This window comes from Numenius arquata, chromosome 9 (assembly GCF_964106895.1).
Source record: "Numenius arquata chromosome 9, bNumArq3.hap1.1, whole genome shotgun sequence".
In the NCBI taxonomy this organism is placed as follows: Eukaryota; Metazoa; Chordata; class Aves; order Charadriiformes; family Scolopacidae; genus Numenius; species Numenius arquata.
Window position 1 is genome coordinate 56,669,738 of NC_133584.1, and position 21,621 is coordinate 56,691,358.

At 43.3% G+C, this 21,621-nt stretch overlaps 1 protein-coding gene across 1 annotated transcript in view; it reads right to left on the minus strand.

The window, feature by feature from the left end:
• Positions 1-12,149: 12,149 nt before the first annotated feature.
• The window catches only part of CDC5L (cell division cycle 5 like), a 34,414-nt gene continuing 24,942 nt past the window's right edge, over positions 12,150-21,621 (minus strand). The window contains exons 15-16 of the mRNA XM_074154195.1: positions 14,242-14,454; positions 12,150-12,661 (exon numbers count right to left, since the gene is read on the minus strand). Of these exons, the coding sequence (XP_074010296.1) occupies positions 12,557-12,661; positions 14,242-14,454 (318 nt within the window). The 3' untranslated portion in view covers positions 12,150-12,556. The remainder of the gene's footprint in view (positions 12,662-14,241; positions 14,455-21,621) is intronic.

The following is a 21,621-nucleotide window of genomic DNA, read 5'->3' on the forward strand; positions in this document are numbered from 1 at the left end:
ACATGAATAAGAGTGTTCTTACCTACTTGCTGATATAACCTTAGTGTTTCTGACGTTTCCCACCCTTGTATTATTACTAGCATGGACAAGGAGATGGATTTCACCTCTGAAGCATTTTGATGGCTATAGATTAGATAAACATCTTTGCATGGGCAAGAGGTCACTGTAGTCTCCCAGGGAGTGTTGTCACCATCTTTTATGCAGTCTCAGAGCTTCAAATCCAGCAGTAATGCTTCCCACAGAAATACCACAGAAATACCAGCTAATGGGACTGCATCCTCCTGCCACAGGGTCCATAAGCTGATACAGAAGGACGGAGGACACGACAGTGATTCTGCAGCTTAGCCCCAAGGTGCTCCTTAACAAATGGTGGACTCACCAAAAAACAGCACTGGTAGCACAAGTGAACCTCATCTCCCCTCTGCAGGAGAAAGGGAACCTGCTTAATCAGCTCCAAATCTTGGAGTATTTTACAAATGAAGATTTGAGTGCAGGGGGGAAGAAATCAGTCAGCTCTCCAGCAAAATGGCACTAGGCAAATAGGCAGATTACACTAGCCAAAAAAAGGAAAATTTTAAAATGTGAACTAGACATGCTTGAAACCATCAAAAACCTTAAAACACATTAGGAAATTTAGATTTCCTATATATTAGGAAATAATTCAGTGCTTTGCTTCAACAGTTGTAGTTGTTTTGCCATCATAAAAGACCATCTTTTAAGAGAGATGAGTCTATCAGGAACTAATCATGCTATCCCACCTGATAGCACTACGCTGTGGCTGTACCAGCAGCTGATGAGATGATCAAGTACCATCCATGGCTGTTCTCTGATGAGGGAGGCATGAGACAGCCCAGGGAGGATGAGTTTGGGTCTGAACATGCTGGAAGTGATGGCAGTGGGATGTGTAATGTGGCTCTGCAACCCATGGGTTAGGATATTCAGCCACCGAAAAGGCTCATCACCTTGTCACTTTTGGGGGTGAGAGAGCAGCTCCTCCTTGCCTACTTTCCATGAAGCAGTTACAGATGCAGCACCGGGCCATGTGTCACCAGCACACGGGACCTGGGGGTCCATATCGTGCCACGGGTAGGATGCTCCCTTTGCACCATCGATTCCCAAGCTTTCTTTAGGTGTTAGCAGGGGCCAGCGCCAATTTTTACCACAGTTATCATTCTGGGAGAATGAATTTAATAAGGGCATGGCCATGCCCCATCTTAGCGACATTTAGTGGCCACACGCTGGAAGGAGAACCCTGTAACCTCAGTGGGGCAAGGAGCCAGCAGTGAGCAGTTCCAGAGTCTACATCCAGGTCCAAGGACTGCTCAGATTATTTTTCATTTAACAGTGGCTGGATGTAATAAACAAAGACAAACCTGACCAGAGTCTGCTAACCTCTTCCTTGCAGTGCTGCTGTCTGCCTGGTCTGGGGAGCGGGGAGGAGGAGCTGAGTGCCTTGTTGCTACAGTGCAAAATTGGGCAGCTCCTGGTCCAGGCATTGCTCCCCGGCAGAGAGCTATGGAGATGAGACTCTTCCAGCTGAGGCTGTCCCTCCTCTCAGTTTGTATCGGGCCAAGTGCTCTGCTGAGGAGTTTGAGCCAGAGATGGCCAAAGACCAAATACATCACCTGAGTCCCATCATCTCTGGGAGCGTGGTGATGCCAGACAGAAGGCATTTGAGGTCAGCCCTGCACGTGTGACATGAGCAGAAAAGCATCAGGATGCACTTTTTTTTTTTTTTTTTTTTTAATTTCGCTGGCACACGTCTTGTGTGTCAGGTCATTCCTTCACACATACGCATGTGTGCACTTCATTACAGCTCCTTGTCTCCCTCCCTTCCTCTGCTTTGCCCCACTTCCCTGTAGTATCCTCCTTCCACCCTGGGGTTTGGAAGCTGCTCTCAGTCTCTGCGAGAAAACTGCTTCCAGCTGTGGGCTGTGACAGGCTCTCAGCCGCCGTGCAGCTGTTCTCAGGCTTCTGCTCCCTAAACCAACGGGACGGGTGGGGAGAAGCTGGTTCTTACTTCTGGCTGTCTTCAGAAGCAGTTACTCAAGCCTGGGTTTGGAGGGTGCCTTCGGACACTGCCAGCAGCAGGCACAAGACCCTTCTGACAAGCTAAATCGACGTGCAGGGCTTCACAGAATCATAGAATCATAGAATCATCCAGGTTGGAAGAGACCCTTGGGATCATCGAGTCCAACCATCTACCCTACTCTACAAAGTTCTCCCCTATAACATAACCCCCAACACCACATCTAAACGTCTCTTAAACACATCCAGGGATGGTGACTCAACCACCTCCCTGGGCAGCCTGTTCCAATGCCCAACCACTCTTTCTGTGAAAAATTCTTTCCTAATGTTCAGTCTAAACCTACCCTGTTGGAGCTTGAAGCCATTCCCTCCTGTTCTGTCATTAATTACCTGTGCAAAGAGACCAGCACCAACCTCTCTACAGTGTCCTTTCAAGTAGTTGTAGAGAGTGATGAGGTCTCCCCTCAGCCTCCTCTTCCTCATACTAAACAGTCCCAGCTCCTTCAACTGCTCTTCATAGGATTTGTTTTCCAGGCCCTTCACCAGCTTCGTTGCCCTCCTCTGCACTCGCTCCAGCACCTCCATATCTCTCTTGTATTGAGGTGCCCAAAACTGGACACAATACTCGAGGTGTGGCCTCACCAGTGCTGAGCACAGGGGCACAATCACCTCCCTACTTCTGCTGGTCACGCTATTTCTGATACAACCCAGGATGCCGTTGGCTTTCTTGGCCACCTGGGCACGCTGCCGGCTCATATTCAGCCGCTTGTCAATTAGAACCCCCAGGTCTCTTTCTTCCAGGCAGCTTTCCAGCCACACTTCCCCAAGCCTGTAGCGCTGCTTGGGGTTATTGTGGCCCAAATCTTCAAGAAATCTTCAAGAGCTGAAGATTTCAGGAAGGTGGGTTTTAGTAACCTGGTGTCATCCACATCATTAATGCAAGACAGGTCTAATGGATGTTCGGGGAATCTCCGCTTCTTGCAGCATATTTGGATCTTGTACGTACCGTGCCCACGCAGCGGGTAGCTCTGCCTGTGGCACGTGCTTTCTCCCCAGTTCGTTACCTTCTCAACCTGTTACTGACTCAGCCTGGTTGGGTGTCAAATACCATCAAACTCTGAAGGAAGCTGTTGAAGCCTCCTTAAAGCGCTCTCCCTGGCTTTGGTCATACAGCCTTGGACACCGCAGATCAGATTTCTCTGGCTAAAAGTTTAAAATTCCTGTGAACCATTTAATCCAGTTTCCTAAGGCAACTTTTCCTTTTGTTCCAAGCGCTTTTCTCAGCAGCATCCGACAGGTTGGGTGTCTGCTTCTCCTTGAAACCAGTGGGACAAGAGGTGCTGGATTCATGTTCCTGAAGACACCAGAAAAAGCCCAAGTGCATTGGGTGAGACCAACAGGAAGACCTAAGTGCTTGCAAGTGGGACTTGCAGAGAATTTAGCTCGTTTGGCCTAAAAAGCTCTCTGCAATCCTTAGGCTGCCTCATTTCCTTGTCACAAACGTGTCCAGAACTGGCCTAGGCTGGAGGCTTCTCTCTAGTATAAACACCACTGCGATTTGCACAAGCCCAAGTGTCCCCAGAAGGACTAGGTACGGGATAACCCAGCCCCCCTTTTGGAGTTCAGCACAGACTAAGTGGCCATGGCTACATTCTTTCTTACGCTTCAAGACTTTTGGAGGTACCACTCAGTATCCCTGCATCTCATTCCCTCATCTCAGTATCCCTGCTGAGGTACCACTCAGCATCCCTGCAGGCAAAGAAATCCTTTAGAAAAATCTGTCCCTTAGAATAAGGGGTTGGTTAACCTGCTGTCCTGATGAAGAGGACTTGCCAGTAGGTAGGTAGGTGCCTCCTAACCAACTGGCGTCTCTTCACCTCTCCTGGCCAAGTCTCCATCGTTATTTGTGGTTATCTTTTACTTGGTATTTCTAAGACACACGTCTGCCCGGCCCAAGCTTTCGCTGTGAACCCTTGTTTTTCTGGCTGATTCGGCAGTTTCTCCCAATTACTGTCACAACCGCCCCTTGCGTGGCCACATCGGCTTGGCTGGGCTCCTGCCATCACTCATTACTGCTGGGACAAGGGAAGGCAGACAGACGTTTGTGCATTCTCTGGTGATGCACAATCTGCGTCCTGTGGTCACCGGGTAACTGTAAAATTAAACCAGATCCTTGCTGTTAACCAAAAGGCATTTGCAATAAAAGGAAGTGAAATACAGTGCTGGAGGGGTTGTTTTGCTGCTAACAACATATTCCGGGACCTGCTAGGAAATTGGATTCACTACTCTATCCTCACCCCCACGATTAAGTTCACGCCCAGTTTAATGTGATCTAGAATTAGGTGGGATATTTTATCTTGATAGTACGTTCAAGGACCCTTTTTTTGGCCTAGATTTTGGTAGCACTGCCATTATTAAGAATAACAGACTAAAATCCACAGGATGTGCTGTAGCAAACATGAAATACATAAAATGTAATTCCTGAGCCTCCTTTTTTTCTCTACAATTCTTTTGTGAGGCAGAAGATGCTCAGGTACTCCCACCTTCCTATCTAGAGACCAGGCAGGAGACCAGAGCCAAAAAATTCTTTCACTAGAATTTCCAGGCAACGTAGTGATGCTGGATGGTCCATCTCTGGGACCGGCAAAAGCGAGAGAGATCTTGGTCACTAAAAAGTCTGGACTTTCAAATTCCTAACAGTGCGGAAGGTTTGGCATCTCCTGCAGACAGGTTCTTTGTCATACAGAAATGACACACGTTCTCTAGCACAGGGATGGGAATTGGCCAGAACCCTCTAAAGCAATGACTGCCTATTTGATACATGGGGTGAAAACACCCCATGGGGGTGAAGGAGAAAGGCTCTGAGATGCAGGGTTGGGGCTTTCCAGGCCTGGAGAAAAGCAGGGTTGGTGCTCTGCTTCAAATCACATCTTCAAGATTTTTGCTCTGGGTCCCTAAGGGAGTGCTTCAGCCCTGACACAGCCAGGGATGGCGAGGTTTTCCTTCTGCTCTCCCAGAAATCTGTGTCCTTTCTCCATTAACTGCTATGCAGGCTGGTGGCCCTGGAGGACTCAGCTTGGCCAAGGCTGCAAGCAGTGCACGTGTGAGTCCTGTTAGGATACTGGTCAGAGGTGCACGTGGTCAAAGGAAAAACCACAAAGCCATTACGTGGTAATGAGGCAGGTTTCTGTAACACCACAGAAAGCCCAAGGCTGCGTTTAGGCATGTGAAGATGCACCACAAAGTAAAATCTTTGAGATTTAGCCCACAGAGCTGAGACCTGTCAAAGCCACCTCTCCCACTTCTCAAGTCACTAGGCGACAAGGTATTTAAGCCATGTTCAGCTCATCAACACTGATGAAAAATAAGCCGGTTGAGCAGATGGGATCCATCAATGTCAGAGCTGGGGGACCTTAGTATTTAAGGAACTCTAACCAAAAGACTTACTGGTCCTAGGTTTTGTCTTGTTTTCCTCTAAACTTAAAGCAAGACAATCAGCGTTGTCACTTTTCAACAAAAGCACCAGGAGAAAAAAAGGAATGAAAATCTTTGAGGTCACTCTTGCAGCCTGGATGAGTTAAGGATATAGAAGCAGCATGGTTTGAAGAAGAATATCTTTGAATAAGCCAGCTGGGAAAGGGAGGTGAGATTCTAGTTTGAGAGTTTAGGACTTCATAAATATCTGTGCTCTCCACCTATACGGTCTAATGGAAGACGCCACCTCTTACCAAATCTTTGAAAGTGCTTTGGTGGGAGCACAGACCAAGGAGGGGGAAACCTGTTCTGTGCTAGAGATCGATTTGGTTGAGTTCAAATTAAGAATGAAAAGCGAGGACTCACAATCCATGGAATGACGTAACTTCTATTTATAGTCATTTCATGGCCAGCCATGCAGATTAATTACTGTGGCCAGTAAACTCACTCTTTTTTTTAAGATCCAGCTACAGTGATGGTCCTGCCCAAGCCCTAAGATAATTCATGAACATTAATAGATAAGAGAGAGACAGCTTTGAAATTAATGCTTTACACAAGGGCCAGATATCATAAAGATCAGTGCAATAATTAGGGGTTTGTTTTTTTTTTTTAATAATCATACAGTTGAATTACTTCAGGGGTGCCTTTGTGTCTGAGGTTCAACCGGTGGATTCAGTCCTTTTAATCAGAATTAGTTCTGGAATAGATTTTGCTGGCCCTGGACATAAAAACGTAATCCTGGCTGGCTCGTTCAGCCTTATTAAGCATCTATGACTATTTTTCAAAAGAGGATCTCTTTCTTCTCCTGACAGAAAGGCTCATCAAATACAGACAGGAGAGGAGAGGAAAGGAAATCTCAGCTTCATTGAAGTTGAAGCCAAATCTCCCATTGGTTTCACTGGGGCCACGATCTCACCTAAGCTGCATAACATACTTCAAAATGCTACTGGCATGATAATTACACAAAATAGACCCCACATTTCTTTTTTTTTGGGGGAGAGGGGAGGGAGTGGGAGGAGAAAAGGGGAACCTAACACACACGTTTGTCTGATCCTATGAGGCATTTACCTGTAGCATGTACTTGGCAAAAGATCTGATATATGAACTGAATAAATAATAAAATAGTCTGCGTTTCCTCGCGTCACAATTCATAAATGCTTTCAATGTACATAAATGATCTTAAAAGAGGTACTTGCATTTCCTCTGAGGAATCTTTAAGGAATCCAAATACATCAGAACCACGGTTGTAACTTGGAAACCTGAAAGTGATCTAATGAGGCAGACCCCGTCTAATCTGATATGTGAAAAACCTTTGACTTTGAGTTGAAAGCGAGATTTTTCTAACCCTGACGCTCAGGCATCTCTCAATAAATTATAAATAAAGCCCAGAAAACACGCCCCAACAACTGGCAAACAATCAAACCCACTATGAGTAATCGTACCAGCGGCAGAAGTGATGCTGTAAAACACGGCTCGTACCCACTTCTTTACCTTTTCACCTCCTGCGTGGATCACAGTTATGCCCGAGGCAGCAGGAATTGGTTAAGCCACCTCATTTAAATACATCAGTCAATTAATGAGCCATTGTCTAGCTGGAGGGGAGAGGAGAGACTCACCTAACGGCAGTGCCTGCCTGCCACCATGAAGTGGAGCTCCTCTTTTTACCCACTGCTACTCCCCTTTGCTTCAAAGTCATTAAGGTCCGGATTCAACAAAGCAATCAGAGACCACGTTGAATTTTTAAAGCGATGGGACAATTGTATGTACTTCAGCGGGGACACAGGGGTGCATTGGCTCACATATACCTTAAGCACGTCCTTTTCTGAACCAGGGTCTGGTCTCTCTCCCACACGAGTTAACGTGAGCGCAGGTCTTCAAGAGCAACAGAACCAGGTATTCTGCTCTTCGTAAGCAAAGGTACAGGCTGGAGTCCTTAGAAAGGCAGAAAAGCGCAAGTCTGGAATCAGTTAGAAGGACCACTTTGCTTTTAGACGAGTATCTGGCTATTTTTCAACATGCATTTCACTCCACTAAGAAAACGGGGGAAATGCTATTTGATCCTTCACTTTTAAATCCCGCTTGGAAGACAGGTGTTGCTTTGAACCCCCAGCACGGAAGATAACTGCAAGCTGGAGGAGGCAATTCTCCTCCTCTGGGAGGCAGATTAAGTCCAGACCACAATCATGTCATCTTCTCCAGCAGCATCACTGTCCCGGGATACCGAAGGCAAGCCAAAGTTCACACACACGTTTAAGATACTGCTGGCTAGTTTGCAGCCAAAACAGAAAGTTCAGACATGGGTTTTGATACGTTTTATTTAGAAATCTGCATTCAGGCAGCGTTTGCAAAAAAAGCAATGAATCTCCAACGTTTATCATGAGGGGCTCGGATCCAGCTGAGCAGGTTAGAGGGCCTAATTGTAGGTAGTTGCCTCCTGTTAGCTAATTGCCTTGGAGAACCGCAGACCGTGTTTCACAGTCACGTTAAGCAGACAATGAAGCGGGACAGCCTCTGACAGGGGCAATTCTGCTCCGCTTCCACCTTCGTTTGCACTTCCTACCTCAAACCTTGGCCCAACTCATGTCTGTACATCGGACAACCAAGCTGGATTAACCCATTTTAAACCAAATGTGGCTGCCCCAGCGCTTGCAGCAGCAAACAAGGGTGCAAAAGCAGAACAACCAGCAACGGGCAAAGACAAGATGCTCCTCCTGTTGGCACTGTAAGTGTCTGCGTAAGGAAGCCAGAGAACTACAGTGTATCTTGGCCATTTCTGGCCGGAGTGACTAATTACGGTGTTAAAACAGCACTTATTTCTCTGGAGATTCGCCACGGTTTGAAGAGCTGGCTCCAGCTCTGTTGGATTTCTCACAGGGAACCTCCTGTGCCTTAGAAAAGTCTCCTCCTTAACTCTGGCTTGATTTTTGTTATCTGCCGGGTATGGATGAGACACTCGGCTGTTCCAGTTTAACCCTGCTGTCCTCTTAGCTTTCCCAGGTACCTGAATCCAACTCAATTGCAGCAAATGACAGCCTTATCAACTCCATGGACTTTGAAGAAGGCTCCAGCTACAGGATTGATCCAATATGTAAATGCCAAGTCCAATTCCAGGAAGGGAGGAAAATCATCAGCTGAAATTCTTTAAAGCTTTGCAGATATATCTTGGCATGCTAAATGGAAATGAAGGAGTTTCTCCGGGCGAATGTTAAATAATTCTCAAAATAATTGTTAACACACACATGGGGGTTGTGTTAACCCCCATCCCACCTGACTGTCACTCACTCAGGTTACGGTTTACCCACAGCAGTAAACTGTTCACTAGTTTGCACTGTTTGTGCTTACACTTACTATCGTTCTTGGAAACAAAGACCAAATTAGTGGTTGGCTTCAGAAGTTCAAAATAAACATTTGGTGTCAAGGTGCGCTGGTCACTCTCGTGTCCACCAAACATCTGCATTCAATTATGAAATATTTTAGGAAGAGATTCAGGGAACATTGTTTGGGACATAAACTGGGCCTAAGCCCAAGAAAAGGGATCTAGAAAGCCCAAGGTCCATCACCACCTGCTGTTGGAAGGACTGACATCCAAATTTGGTTGGACAAATTTCTTAATCACTTCAATTTAAGCTACCACACCAGAACTCCTTGATGTAGGTAAGTCCTAGCCAGGCTCTGCTGCTCCATTCACATCCCTCTGGATCCCACAGACACGTGCACAGAGCATCAGCGTGAAGTTTTAAGGGCGATTTCAGCAGATCTAAGACCGGCTGCCTTAGAGTGGACATCGAGGCTGTGAACAGTACCCAGGACTAACAACCTCAGACAACATCTTAAGGATTGGACAGTGACAAGTTACTGTCCCATAGCATTGGAATACCCCTGGAAAAGGAGGCAGGAGTGTCCCACCTCCATCAATATCTTGTGTCTGCAAAATAAAGGCCCAAGGTACTAGGAGTAGATACCTGGGATAAAGGCAAGACGGGTTGGATGGGGTTTTGAGCAACCTGGTCTACTAGGAGGTGTCCCTGCCCGTGGCAGGAGGTTGGAACTAGATGATCTTTAAGGTTCCTTCCAACACAAACCATTCTATGGTTCTAAGAGGGAGTCTCTACAGTTTCACATCACCTTGGCACTTTCTGTCCTCAGCCCCGAATACAGCAGGGCTCCTTTAGGACCCTCAGCAGTGCCTGACGTCAAGCCTTCTCCAGCACTTTTTCTGAGCTCAAGAAGCACCACAGGGCCTTGAGTATCCAAAAGGGGCTCTCCCTGGCTCACAGCAGGATTTCTTGGCAGCTCAGGGCGGGTAAATACCAAAGCAGGGTACGATGAGACAAGAAATTTTGTTCCAATAGTTTTGTTTCATTATTGAGATGGGCAGAAACTTCAGGGCAAAAAACTCTGACCAGAGACAAGGAAAACAGTGAACTTCCTTCAGCGTTGTCTGAACAAACTGAACTGGAGAAAACACCGAACAAACCTCCTGCGGGTACCTTCCAAATACAATAACCTCATTATTTGCTGTGTTGCATGCTACAAATGCGTATCTGCCACAATTAACAACTGGTTAATTGGTAATTTCAAGAAAGAAAAGCATCTTTCACAATTTATCAGTCTTTCTAAATTTGTCATTAAAAATATTTGAGAAAGCAGAACGTTTGAATACCTGTCTAACTCTGAAGCTGTCAAAAATACCGGAGACATCAAAGAAGCTCTGCTGCAGCCCTGAAAAAAGAAGGGAAATAATTGTAGCTGTGGTATTGGTAAACCTACAAGGGTTTTCCGTTAATATCTCTGGCTACCACACAACCACACGAACTGTCATGATGTGCATTTATATGATTTTTTCCTTTTGGGTATAGCCATCCGAGCTAAAATACCCCACATGCTAAAAGACTGATGCTTAATACTTCTTTCCAGATGTGCTCTGGTTTAGTTAAATATTTAACACATTTTTTTTTTCCAAAGTATGTAGTCTATAATTGCATTAATGCTTCAGAAGAATGATGTCCTGGTGAGTAAAGGGAAAGCTATTCCAAGACTGCACGATCTGCTCACGGCAGCGATCAGCAGAAATGGGACAGGTCGCCTTTGAGGAACATCCCATCACCGCTGATCACCGCGGATGGCATTTAAACAGTGACACAGCCACAACCCTTGGGGACACTGTCCCCAGGGCATCTTCCCAAGGCCTGAACAAAGCGACGTTCTGGGACATGGCAAAATTGCAAACAGCAAAGTCCTCCTTTAAATTCAAATGTATTAAAGCCAAACTGCACGGTGTGTGCAACTTGCTGTATTTAATTGCTGAATTCTGTGCTGTTAATACGCATTTTCACCTTTTTCTCCATGCATTTCCACAAACAATTGCTCAAAACACCCAGAGGGTAAAAGCAGAAAATAAGATCCCTGATGAAGTGATGAAGACAAAACTAAAAACATGGAAGTTACCCTCTAACAAGATGCCTGGCTCTGGAAACACACGTATTAGAAGCACTGGGAACAGCCGATAAAATTTTAAACAGTGACATTTAACTCAAGTGTGGTCTGAACAGTACTCAGAGAAAGATTTTGGATGAGATTTGAAAAAGTATCTCAGTGAATAGAAAAAAATGCATCCACCCCTTTTGATAATCCCATCCTTACCCTTGTTAAGTCCCAGTTAAGTCCCTTCAGAAGAACAATCAAAATAGTGAGAAAATGAAAGCCTGTTGAGATGTGGTGAGAGGAGGAGTAAATAGGGGGCTTTTCTCCACCCCACTCCACAGCTGCTCTGGGCAACAAACCTCCTGACCAACCAGCTCTCAAGGAGCAACAGGAAATATCACCAAGGATCTCAAAAGTACCATGTGCTCAGGATGGACTCCCCAAACCCGTACGTGACGGAAGGTGACCCGGCAAGACAACGTAGCCGTTGTCTGCAGTAGCAAAGCAACGTTAAGGGCAAGCTTTCAAGCACTCCGGCAAACTGGCACAGCGCAGACAAGTGCAATGAGGCTACCAGGGCTCAGCACATTCCCACTGCCCATTGAGCATTCCTGGTGTCCCTGGCCTACACTAATTCACAAACCGTGACCCTGGAGGTGCTAAAAACTGAATTCCAGTCCTGTCGCGGTTTGAGGACACCTCCGCAATCATCTTCCATGAGGTTCAGGAACTGTGATGTTACCCAAGGCCTTCAGCCTCAAACCGCAGAAAAATGTCATCAACCAGATGTAGAATCATAGAACGGTTTGGGTTGGAAGGGACCTTAAAGATCATCAAGTTCCAGTCCCCCTGCCACGGGCAGAGAACGTGCAGAGATTATTTTAAAAGCATTAGTACTGAGAAAATTTAAGGGTACATTTTCTGCTGAAATCTATGGGAACAGTTAGGCTGTGGTGGTGATTTTATAAAACTTAAACTTACCGTGTTTCAGGATGGTGAAGTTATAGGTACTGCCAGTACAGCCATTTGAGTATCTTGATATAAATAAGAAGCGTTTAGAGAGACGCAGAGAGAAGAATCAGGAAAATGGTATTACATGGATCACAATCATCCCACACAGGTCCTTCCTATTACAAACTAGTCTTGGAAAATAAAAGGAGCAGAAGGGGAAGGGAAGAAAGACAATTTACCAGCAACACAAGAGAGGCCTGGGAGCCTGGGATAGAGGAGGATTCCATTTTAGTTAAAAGAACGGCATTTTCTTTCTTAATTATTTTTTAACATTCCAGGTTTATTCAAAAGACAATATTCTGCAGGCATGTATCTTACAGGTCTTAAGACTGATAAAACACTAGGAATAATGTGATAATCCTAGCAAATGAAGACATGGCTAAAATCATACCAGAGTGACTTTTTCTTTTAATAAAATTTTAGAGTTTCAATCTGATTTTTAATACTAGACAAAGCCATTCATACCAAGAGCATTTGGAATAGTCCATTAAAGGAACAAAACTTGACAAGATGCAAACAGCAGACTACACTTGATTCCTGCAACTGATGGCAAAAGCTGCTGGAGAAGTATCTGTACACTTGAGAAATGTTACATCGGTGACAAATGGAATCCTGTGCTTTAATACTTTGCTTGAAAAGTCTCTTTATCCAACATGAAGTCAGCAAATCTCTGCTGGAGCTCCTTTTCTCTCTCCTGCTGTCGCTGCACATCTTCCTTCAGACACTGAAAGGAAAACAATCAAGGAACCAGTCAGTTCTTCCAATAACTGCACCCATGAGCATCATTAGCAAAAGTTGTATTTTACTTACTTCAGAGGAAGGGGTTAGAACTGAGACAGTTATATTTAACCATTATCCATGGATTCCTCTTCCATGAGTGTTTTCAAAACCTTGTTTGGGCACCCTTCCTAATTAACTCAGCATTGTGCAACTTCGTCCACTAACTACGCAGTGCATGAAGAACTACTGCTTGTTCTAAAACTGCCAGCTCCTAGTTCATCTCATCTCCCTTCACTCTTGTATCAGAAGAGATGGTAAATGAATACTGAGGATCAGCTCCGAGTAAAGCGCCATTTACTAAACCCAGGCGCTATTAGCGGCTATCAAGCTATTTAATACAGTTTTACTGTTAACTTTTACTAAATCAATGAATCACACTAGGTTTTGTAAACATTTTTCCTGAGGGTGGGACATGACAACATCTATCAGCATTTCTAGACTGTCTTCAGAAAATCAGGATTAAAAACTGATACATTTTATCTTTTTTATAGCAAGTGCTTGAGAAGATGGGAGACTCAATGGAACCCTCTCTTCTGGGAGAGGGAAAAAAAAAAAAAGGTAGAAGATAAATTGTGCTCAGATGAGTACTTATTTCTTGGAAAGCAAGCCCGGGACTGGCTCAAGAACTGAGTCTTGGTTGCAGGTTGCCTTGTGAGCCAAATAAAGCAGAGAAAAATATCCCAGAAATAGTTAAACTAAGAACAGTATCTCTGAGTCATGGTTTTCAGGTATCTCAGGGTACCTGGTTTCTGCTAGTTCTGGGATGCAGTTAAGGCTGCTTAAAAGAAAGGGATATCTTCCTCCTGAAAGCCATGCCAACCAGTTAGAGGCAGGTGTTGGTGTTCAGGAACAATGGTCCAGATCACAGGAACACGTTTTTAGCCAACAACAGGACTGCAGGCAAAGGGCCTTAACTCTGAGAATGACTCATGAGTATAATTACAGATCAACCGCTCAGCTGCTGAAACTGGAAGCCACGGTGAAAGCCAATATTGAAATGGTGTTTTTGTACTGATTTATAGAAGTCCAGCCATCTGCAAGTCTGACAACGACACGGCTTCAGAGAGGAATATGATCAACATGTGAAAAGAAAGAAGAATCTCCTGTAGTATATACTGGTCCACTGAATTTTAAGAAAGTAGGAGGCTTTACACAAGTTTCAGATCTACTCTATGTTCTAACAGTAATTAAAACCAAAACGAGACAAATAAAGACAGATATGGAACTTCTGCAGATATGCATTGCAGAAGATTAATAAAATAAACCACATGAGGAAATAAAATAAAAACAAAGTTAAAGAACACACTAGTAGATTAGTCCCAGCTTGTAATATGTCACAGAATCTTTGACACTGAAGTTAACGGCAGAAGACTCTGGCAATAGCCAAAAGTATAATTTAAAACGACCATTAAAAACTTGATGCAAACTCAGGCTGTGAATCTCAGAGCCCATGCATTGTAAAAACACCTTTTCCACAAAGTCCTTTTATTTGACCTGAGGGCAAATTACATTTAGGAATCTCACCTCCAGTCTCCGTGGGATTGCAGCATCTTCATGTTTCTTCAGTTCTTCAAAAGTACGTAGCTCCAGATGTGCCTGTTCAATTTGGTCCCACAAATCATTCAATTGTTTGATGAGGCCCATTGCTCGAGACTGATAACCACCCAGCAAGATCTTCAGCTTCTTCTCCATCTTGGCAGCCCTCTTTGCTTCAGTTGTCATGTGACCTCTGTTTATCTGTCAGAAGGAACGCAAGAATTGTTTTATTTATCCAGAAATCAAAAGTTTCCTTCTTAAAAAGTAAATATATATCTGTGGGACTGTATAGAGTTCATCGAGGTCTTTGCTTTCTATTAAAAAAATCATACTGCACGTTTTACAACAGCTTACAATTCTGGATTAAAGCCTTTACAATGTAAACACATTATTCCAGGGTTGAAGTCCACTAGGTGATGACACACTATGTGAGTACAGCTTTACAGACAGGAAACATTGCAGTTGCAAACAAACAAATAACACAGGACTATACCACTGAGCAAAACTGTGCAGAGGTGTAGCACTTCACATCTCTAAATATGGACAAAAGGTTCCTGGTTGGCTTTTTTAAATGCTATTTCCTTGAAAAAGAAAAAAGAGAGGAGAAGAGAGAGGAGAGAAGAGAGAGGAGAGAAGAGAGAGGAGAGAAGAGAGAGGAGAGAAGAGAGAGGAGAGAAGAGAGAGGAGAGAAGAGAGAGGAGAGAAGAGAGAGGAGAGAAGAGAGAGGAGAGAAGAGAGAACATCCTTTTTTCAGAAAGCATTGTTTGAAAGATGTCAAACTCAACAAAAAAAGGAATCCAGCTTCTCAGATTTTGATTTTTGCCTCAGTTAAAGATCTATTAGTGCAGGAGATAAAGAAAAACATGTTAAGTTTCTCAAGTGTTAAAATATACAAGCCTGACTTGGAACCACAGTGGCTAAATCATAGAATTGTCTAGGTTGGAAGGGACCTTTAAGATCATCTAGTCCAACCATCAATCTAACTCTGATAAAAAAACATCACTAAACCATGTTCCTCAGCACCACGTCTACCCGTCTTTTAAATACTTCCATGGATGGTGCCTCAACCACTTCCCTGGGCAGCCCATTCCAATGCTTAATAACCCTTCCAGTGTAAAAATTTTTCCTAAATCACCTATCCTTGCCTCATTTCTTTAAAAATCAAAGCTTTGCTGGTGAATTTTCTTATATACAATGGAATTACCACTGAATAGTAATCACAGAATGGTTTGGGTTGGAAGGGACCTTAAAGATCATCCAGTTCCACCCCCTGCCCTGGGCAGGGACACCTCCCACTAGACCAGGTTGTTCAAAGCCCCGTCCAGCCTGGCCTTGAACCCCTCCAGGGATGGGGCAGCCACAGTTTCTCTGGGCAACCTGGGCCAGTGTCTCACCATCCTCAGAGTGAAAAATTTCTTCCTGAGATCTAATCTAATCTAAACTTAACCTTCAAAGCTTTTCACTGCTTTGAACCCTGCAATTACCCAAGACAATGTCTTTTACCAATTAAACTTAACTCCACTGGGAAGGAACTACTTCCTGATCTGTCTCAGCCAAAGAATCCCAGCCACTAGGACCAGTGCAGCCATCACAGCCTTATGCACCAAACTATTGCAAAGGGCATTCCATCAACCTTTCAACCATCCAACTTTAATAAAGTACACACTATTATACAGCTGAATGTTTCCGTAAAATGCCCTACACTCAACAATTTATTCACTCATTTAAAACAGTTTTAGTAGGTGGTGCAGAGATAAACACAGTGAATGGTCAGGGGAGCAAACTGTTAATGGGTGAGTGAAAGAGAAATTTGACTTTCTGAGCTGTCTAGTTTGCTCCTGGGGAGAGAGATGCAGACTGCTACGCTTTTCAGATTCTGTTTGCAATGTAGACTTAAGCTATGCCCAAGGTGCTTTAAGCATACAGAAAGGCGCCTCTTTTTCAATATTTATATAAATCTAGAGAAAATTAAATAAATAGATTAGGGATTTGTGAGGATACTCTCTGATGGAAAAGTATGAAAGCTTTAAATGTCTTCACAGGTAAATAATATGCTATTACTGCAACAACAAATACAGCTGTGCGGTAAATGAACTATTTTCCAATTACTGGTTCTTGGATGAAAAACCTGTGTTGAGAGCCACTGACATTTAGAGATCATGGAATAGATGGATGCACGGGCAAACAGAATTTTGCCTTTAACAGAAGTCTAATGTAACAAAGACCAATTGTTCCGTCTTGTTTCACAGTGTTACACACAACGCTGAGTCTGGAGCTTGGAGTGAAATGAAACTTCAATCAGAACATCACTTTTCTAGAACAGGTTAAAAAAGACAATTTAGAAAAGTTCCATTATTCTGTTGTTCCAAGTGAAGATCTGTCACCAACCTAATTTTCTAATAAGATGCTAAACACTGAGTACCTGAAGACATGAGGTACAGTTATAAGCGCTATCTCCACCATACAGAAAAGAGACCGAATCAGGGCACTGCGGTCAGAAGTCCTGAATTATCTGCATGCTCTAAGTATCCCCAGTAGAAGTGGCAGGACTGGGCTGCTCTCGCACTTTTACACACTTCAGCTGGGATGCACTTGGCTTGGCTTTAGATGTCAACATCTGAGCCTGTCACCCAAGGTCCTTCCATAATCGGGACAGAAACTGGCACCTCCAGGGCATGGTTCATCCGCTCAAGGGCTCAGAACAAGGCCAAGCATCCCAGCGAAGTGCTCTCCGCTGACTGAGACAAGAGCACAGACCACTTGCTCCCACACTGTTACCTGAGGTCGGGTGGATTAATCCCAGCCTAAGTGAGGGATTAATACTCACTTTAATGTATGAGAGCTAATACAGCATTTTTTTTCTCCAAGAAAACCCAAAGTTGGTTCAAATCTAATGCTTATTATAGTATCAGACACTGATTATTTAAGCACTCTTGAAATTTTCAGACAATGAGAACTGGACTTACTATTTCTGAGTTGTTCGGGATATAGATTCTTCCTTTTAACTACCAGAGCTCCTTAGGTTGTCTACTGCTATTCAGCCCTTGCTTTTCTACTCAGTTCCTTGTCTATCTTGGATTATCATAGGCCTCACTGTTGTAAAAAGAAAAACAAGAAAAGAGAGGGGAAAAAAAAAAGGAAAAAGGAAAAAATCTAAACTCAAGAAATAACAGCCCTTTCTTCCTTCTCTGCTTATAGAGAGAAATGTGAACACTCACCACCTTTCCTCCTCCCTCCCAACTACAAGATTTTAGGACCTACTAGGAAAAGGTCAAAAGGAGGTCTCTGCTTTTGTAACAAAAACTATTTATTAAAAATTGCTGACTGCTGCAGTAATGCCAACAACTGCATATAATTTTAGTTCAAGCTTCGTAAAATTTTAAGGCTCAGATACCAAGCTAAAAATTCCAAGCAGTTATGAAGAGGTGTGTTTAAACAGTAGTCTACATTATTTGCTTAAAGCTAAGAAATAGATTTCAGTAAAATCTGACAACCATTTCCCCCCTGAACCAGGCAGAAAATGTAAAGACATTTGAAAGATTTCTCCACTTAGTTATTTATTTTGTACTGCTCCTTGGCCAACTTTGGTTCCGCTGACTTTTGTACCAGCTACAGCAAAACAAGAACAGCATGTACAGACATGGGGTAAAACGATCTATGATGTTAGGGTAAGTGTGAGAGCCTCATTCCATCCCAAATCTCTTATGTAAAAGCCTTCCCTCATCCCTACCAGAATTGTGTTCAGTTTTCAATCCTACGCTAGAGATCCAAGTAAGAGAAACCAAAACAGAGCAACAGACATAATCAGAGGTTTATAAAACATGATCTAGAAAAGCAAGACTGGCTGAAAAAAACAGGAAGTATTTTTGTTTGTTTTTTCTCCATCTAACAAAAATAGAGAAAATGAAGAAAGACTCAACAGCATGTTTAAATATCCCAGAAATCATTATGAAAAATTAGTCTGTTCACTCAGAAATGAATAAGGATTTGAATTTGGCAAGGAAATTTTAGATAGGAGGTTACTTGTAAGGTTTAACTAAGGACAACAAAGAACAGGGAAAGACTGCTTATGAGAGCAAATATCCACTGGGAAAGATTTAAGAAAAAACAGCCCTGAGGAAGGAAGGGCTCAAGTGCCTTCAAAACGGCATTTTCACAATTCCTCATCTCACTAAGTCTACTGAGGACACCCCTCCTTGGTTCAGAGGGCTGTTCTTCCCTGTACTGACTGTTCTGTTTTCCTTCCATTAAATGTGGAGCTTCTGGTAATCCCTGAACAGCATTAAGCTCTCTTGTCTTCCAGTTGATCTTCTTAATCATGCCTGATGGATAAAAAACATCGAAGAAAAACTGCTGCATGTTCTTACCAAAGCCGTAGTCAAAAGTAAACCAACTTGTTCCGTGACCTTGGAGAATCAACATATCATCATAAAGCTGCTTCGCTTGTGCAGAGAGATCCTCTGCCAGCTTCAGCCACGCTGGCTGAACAGGTTACTCTTGGAACCTATATAAGACTACTCCAAACATTACTATAACTTCCTTCCTCACCTCAGACCCACAAGCTGCCCTCCCATACTCAATTCTGCTGGCAGGAGCTGGATGAACTTCATTTAAATAGTAGGGGTTGTGAACTTGCCTCATTTCGGCTCAGTCACTCAGGGCAGCTGGAATGAGACAACGCAGGCTGAGATGACAACCTTCTGCTCCCACACCAGGTTACACCCAACAGCTTTCACCAGCATTTCAAACCACCCCAGAGACAACAACCACTAACACTAGAGCATCCTCCGTGCATGTTCAGGTGATTTGCCCTTACAGGTTTGATGGCACACTCTACAATAGCACATTTTTAAACAAAAATTCCTTAATCGCTCTACTTAAAAAGATTTTTCTGTTTCCATGCTCTTGAACAGAATTCTCACATTTTGTCCTGAAACACTATTTCATCTGTCTACATTTTAACCAGGCAAAACTCTCTGTAGAGCCTCTCTTACCTATGAGTTAGTAAAAGGTAACAGTCAAAAAGGGACAGAGCATGTAAATTCATAGAATCATAGAATGGTTAGAGTTGGAAGGGATCTTAAAGATCATCGAGTTCCAACGCCCCTGCCATGGGCAGGGACACCTCCTACTAGAGCAGGTTGCTCAAAGCCCCATCCAGCCTGGCCTTGAACACTTCCAGAGATGACAAAGCAGGATTTAAATCTAATTGACTGGGATCACACAAAGTTTTTCATGGAAAGATTCAGGCATAGGTTACCCTCAAATTAAGGCACTGCTGGTATGCAACTGCAACTTCCCAGCTCAAAATAGACCAAATGTTGAAAGCTTGCATGAGAATCTAAAGTTACCTTTCCCCACTTTAACAGGGAAGCCTCAACATAAATTCCTATATTGAACTTTGCTATGCAGATCATGTATCATTATGATTTACTCATATTTGCAGAAGGCTGTTCTCTCTGCTCACAGTTAAAAATAAAAACCCAAGAGTAATCCCCATGTAAGAGAAATTCTGTGTTTCAGAAATTATGATTACTTGCCTTCAAATGTCATAACACAAGGTGGTAGGACTGTTGAGTAAAGATAGCACAGGGTACATCAAGAGCAAGTGTTCCCACAGAAGTTAATAGCATCCAACTATCTAGATCTAGAATAATCCATAAAGTTACTGGATAAGTTAGCAGTCACTGCTAATCTACAATGACGATATTAAAGCCCACTTTGAATATTTTTATTTGGGAATTGCTTCTAAGACTGGCAGTATTATTAGTGAACCCAGATATCACAGTAGAAACACATCTAGAAGAGCACAGTGTAAGAAGAGTAACAAATAATTTATTTTTACTAAGCTTTTCTGAAAACTCTCTAACTCTCCCTGCGAAAAAAAAAAATTACAGTAAGATCACAGACAGCAACAACTACCTCAGGCTAAAAGCTTTGATTAACTGTAAGCAAACATCAGTTACTGCTGTGTCTGACGAGATAATACGGCAGCGAGCACAGTGTAATTACCTTCTAAAACTCTCACTGCAAACCCAGAGTTCTTGGAGTGGTCTCTTCCAGAGAAGAGGCTAACAATCTTGTGGAAGCTCACGCAGTAACTAAGTTAGGAAACAGCCTGGCTTCCTCTCAATACAGAGCAGAAGCCCCATGATGAGCTCGCAGCAGTCACTGGTGCTTTATTCCAGCAGCTACTATTACACGAGTATAAACGAAACAAGTTACTTTGTGAGCAGCAACTCACGCTGGTCCAACATTCACAGGTTCCGACGCTGCTTCACATTAGGACAGGCTTTAAAGAGCAACAGGTCTGCAGATGAGGCAGCTTCCAGCAAGAGACCACATCAATTTATACCTTCTCTGTCCAAAACCGATCTTCAACAGCGATGCTGTGCAAAGGCCTTTTGCAACAAAAAGCTTTGTCAATGCTGAACTTTATTTCTAAGCACATAAATTCCCATTATGAACTACCTTTCCAAACATGAAACCTGATTTCACCAACCACCACAGAGGAAATCAATGGGTTTAGACATCGAGGAAGAAAAACTCCCACTAGACTAAGAGCAACTGGCCGAACAAAAAATAACTGCTTTTTTAAAGCTTATTTTTAAAGAACCATTTCATTGCTCATTTCCAACATTTTGGCACACCCTGTACTGAGGACAAGCAGAAAAAGAGTTTTTACTACACAAAAAGCTCTCCAGATCCCTAAAAATTTTGACCTCAGAAGAAAGGCTAGCAGAGCGGTCTGATCTGAAGACAAATTTCAGACTCATAGGCAAGATCACAGAAATAAGAATATGAAGGAACCTCCAGCGTTCATCTCCTCCAAAGGTCCCAAAGTCAGTTAATAGTAAGAGAACTGGTATAAAAATCAACTAGTAGCATTTTCCTCTGAAAAGTAGCGTTTAATAGCAATTTTAGATAGTGATTTTCAGTCACAGGTCTACAAATGCTTCACAAACCGAACTAGAGAGCCCCATAGGGCAGACATTACTCCTCTTCTAGTGACAGACGAATCAAGGGAGACATTAAGACCTAGTTTTGTTTCACTGATCTGAGGTGCTCTAGGTGCCTCTGTAATAAAAAGAGAAAAGTAAGAAACTTGAGAGGGAAATTCAACTCTTAAATGGGCCAAGCTGCTCTCAAGGGGTGCCGCAGTCTCTACCAGAAACAAAGGGAGCCTAAGGCAATTGCAGCTTTGTTTTACTTAGCAGGATAAAATAAGGTGTATCAAATCTGAACTCATGGAACTTGCTCAAAAACAGGCAATAAATACACCTGCTCTAGAAAGAAAACACAAGACTTCTGGCTAAATCCGTTTATCTTCCCTGGCACGTTTTTCCTTACTGTAGGCAGAAGTTAACC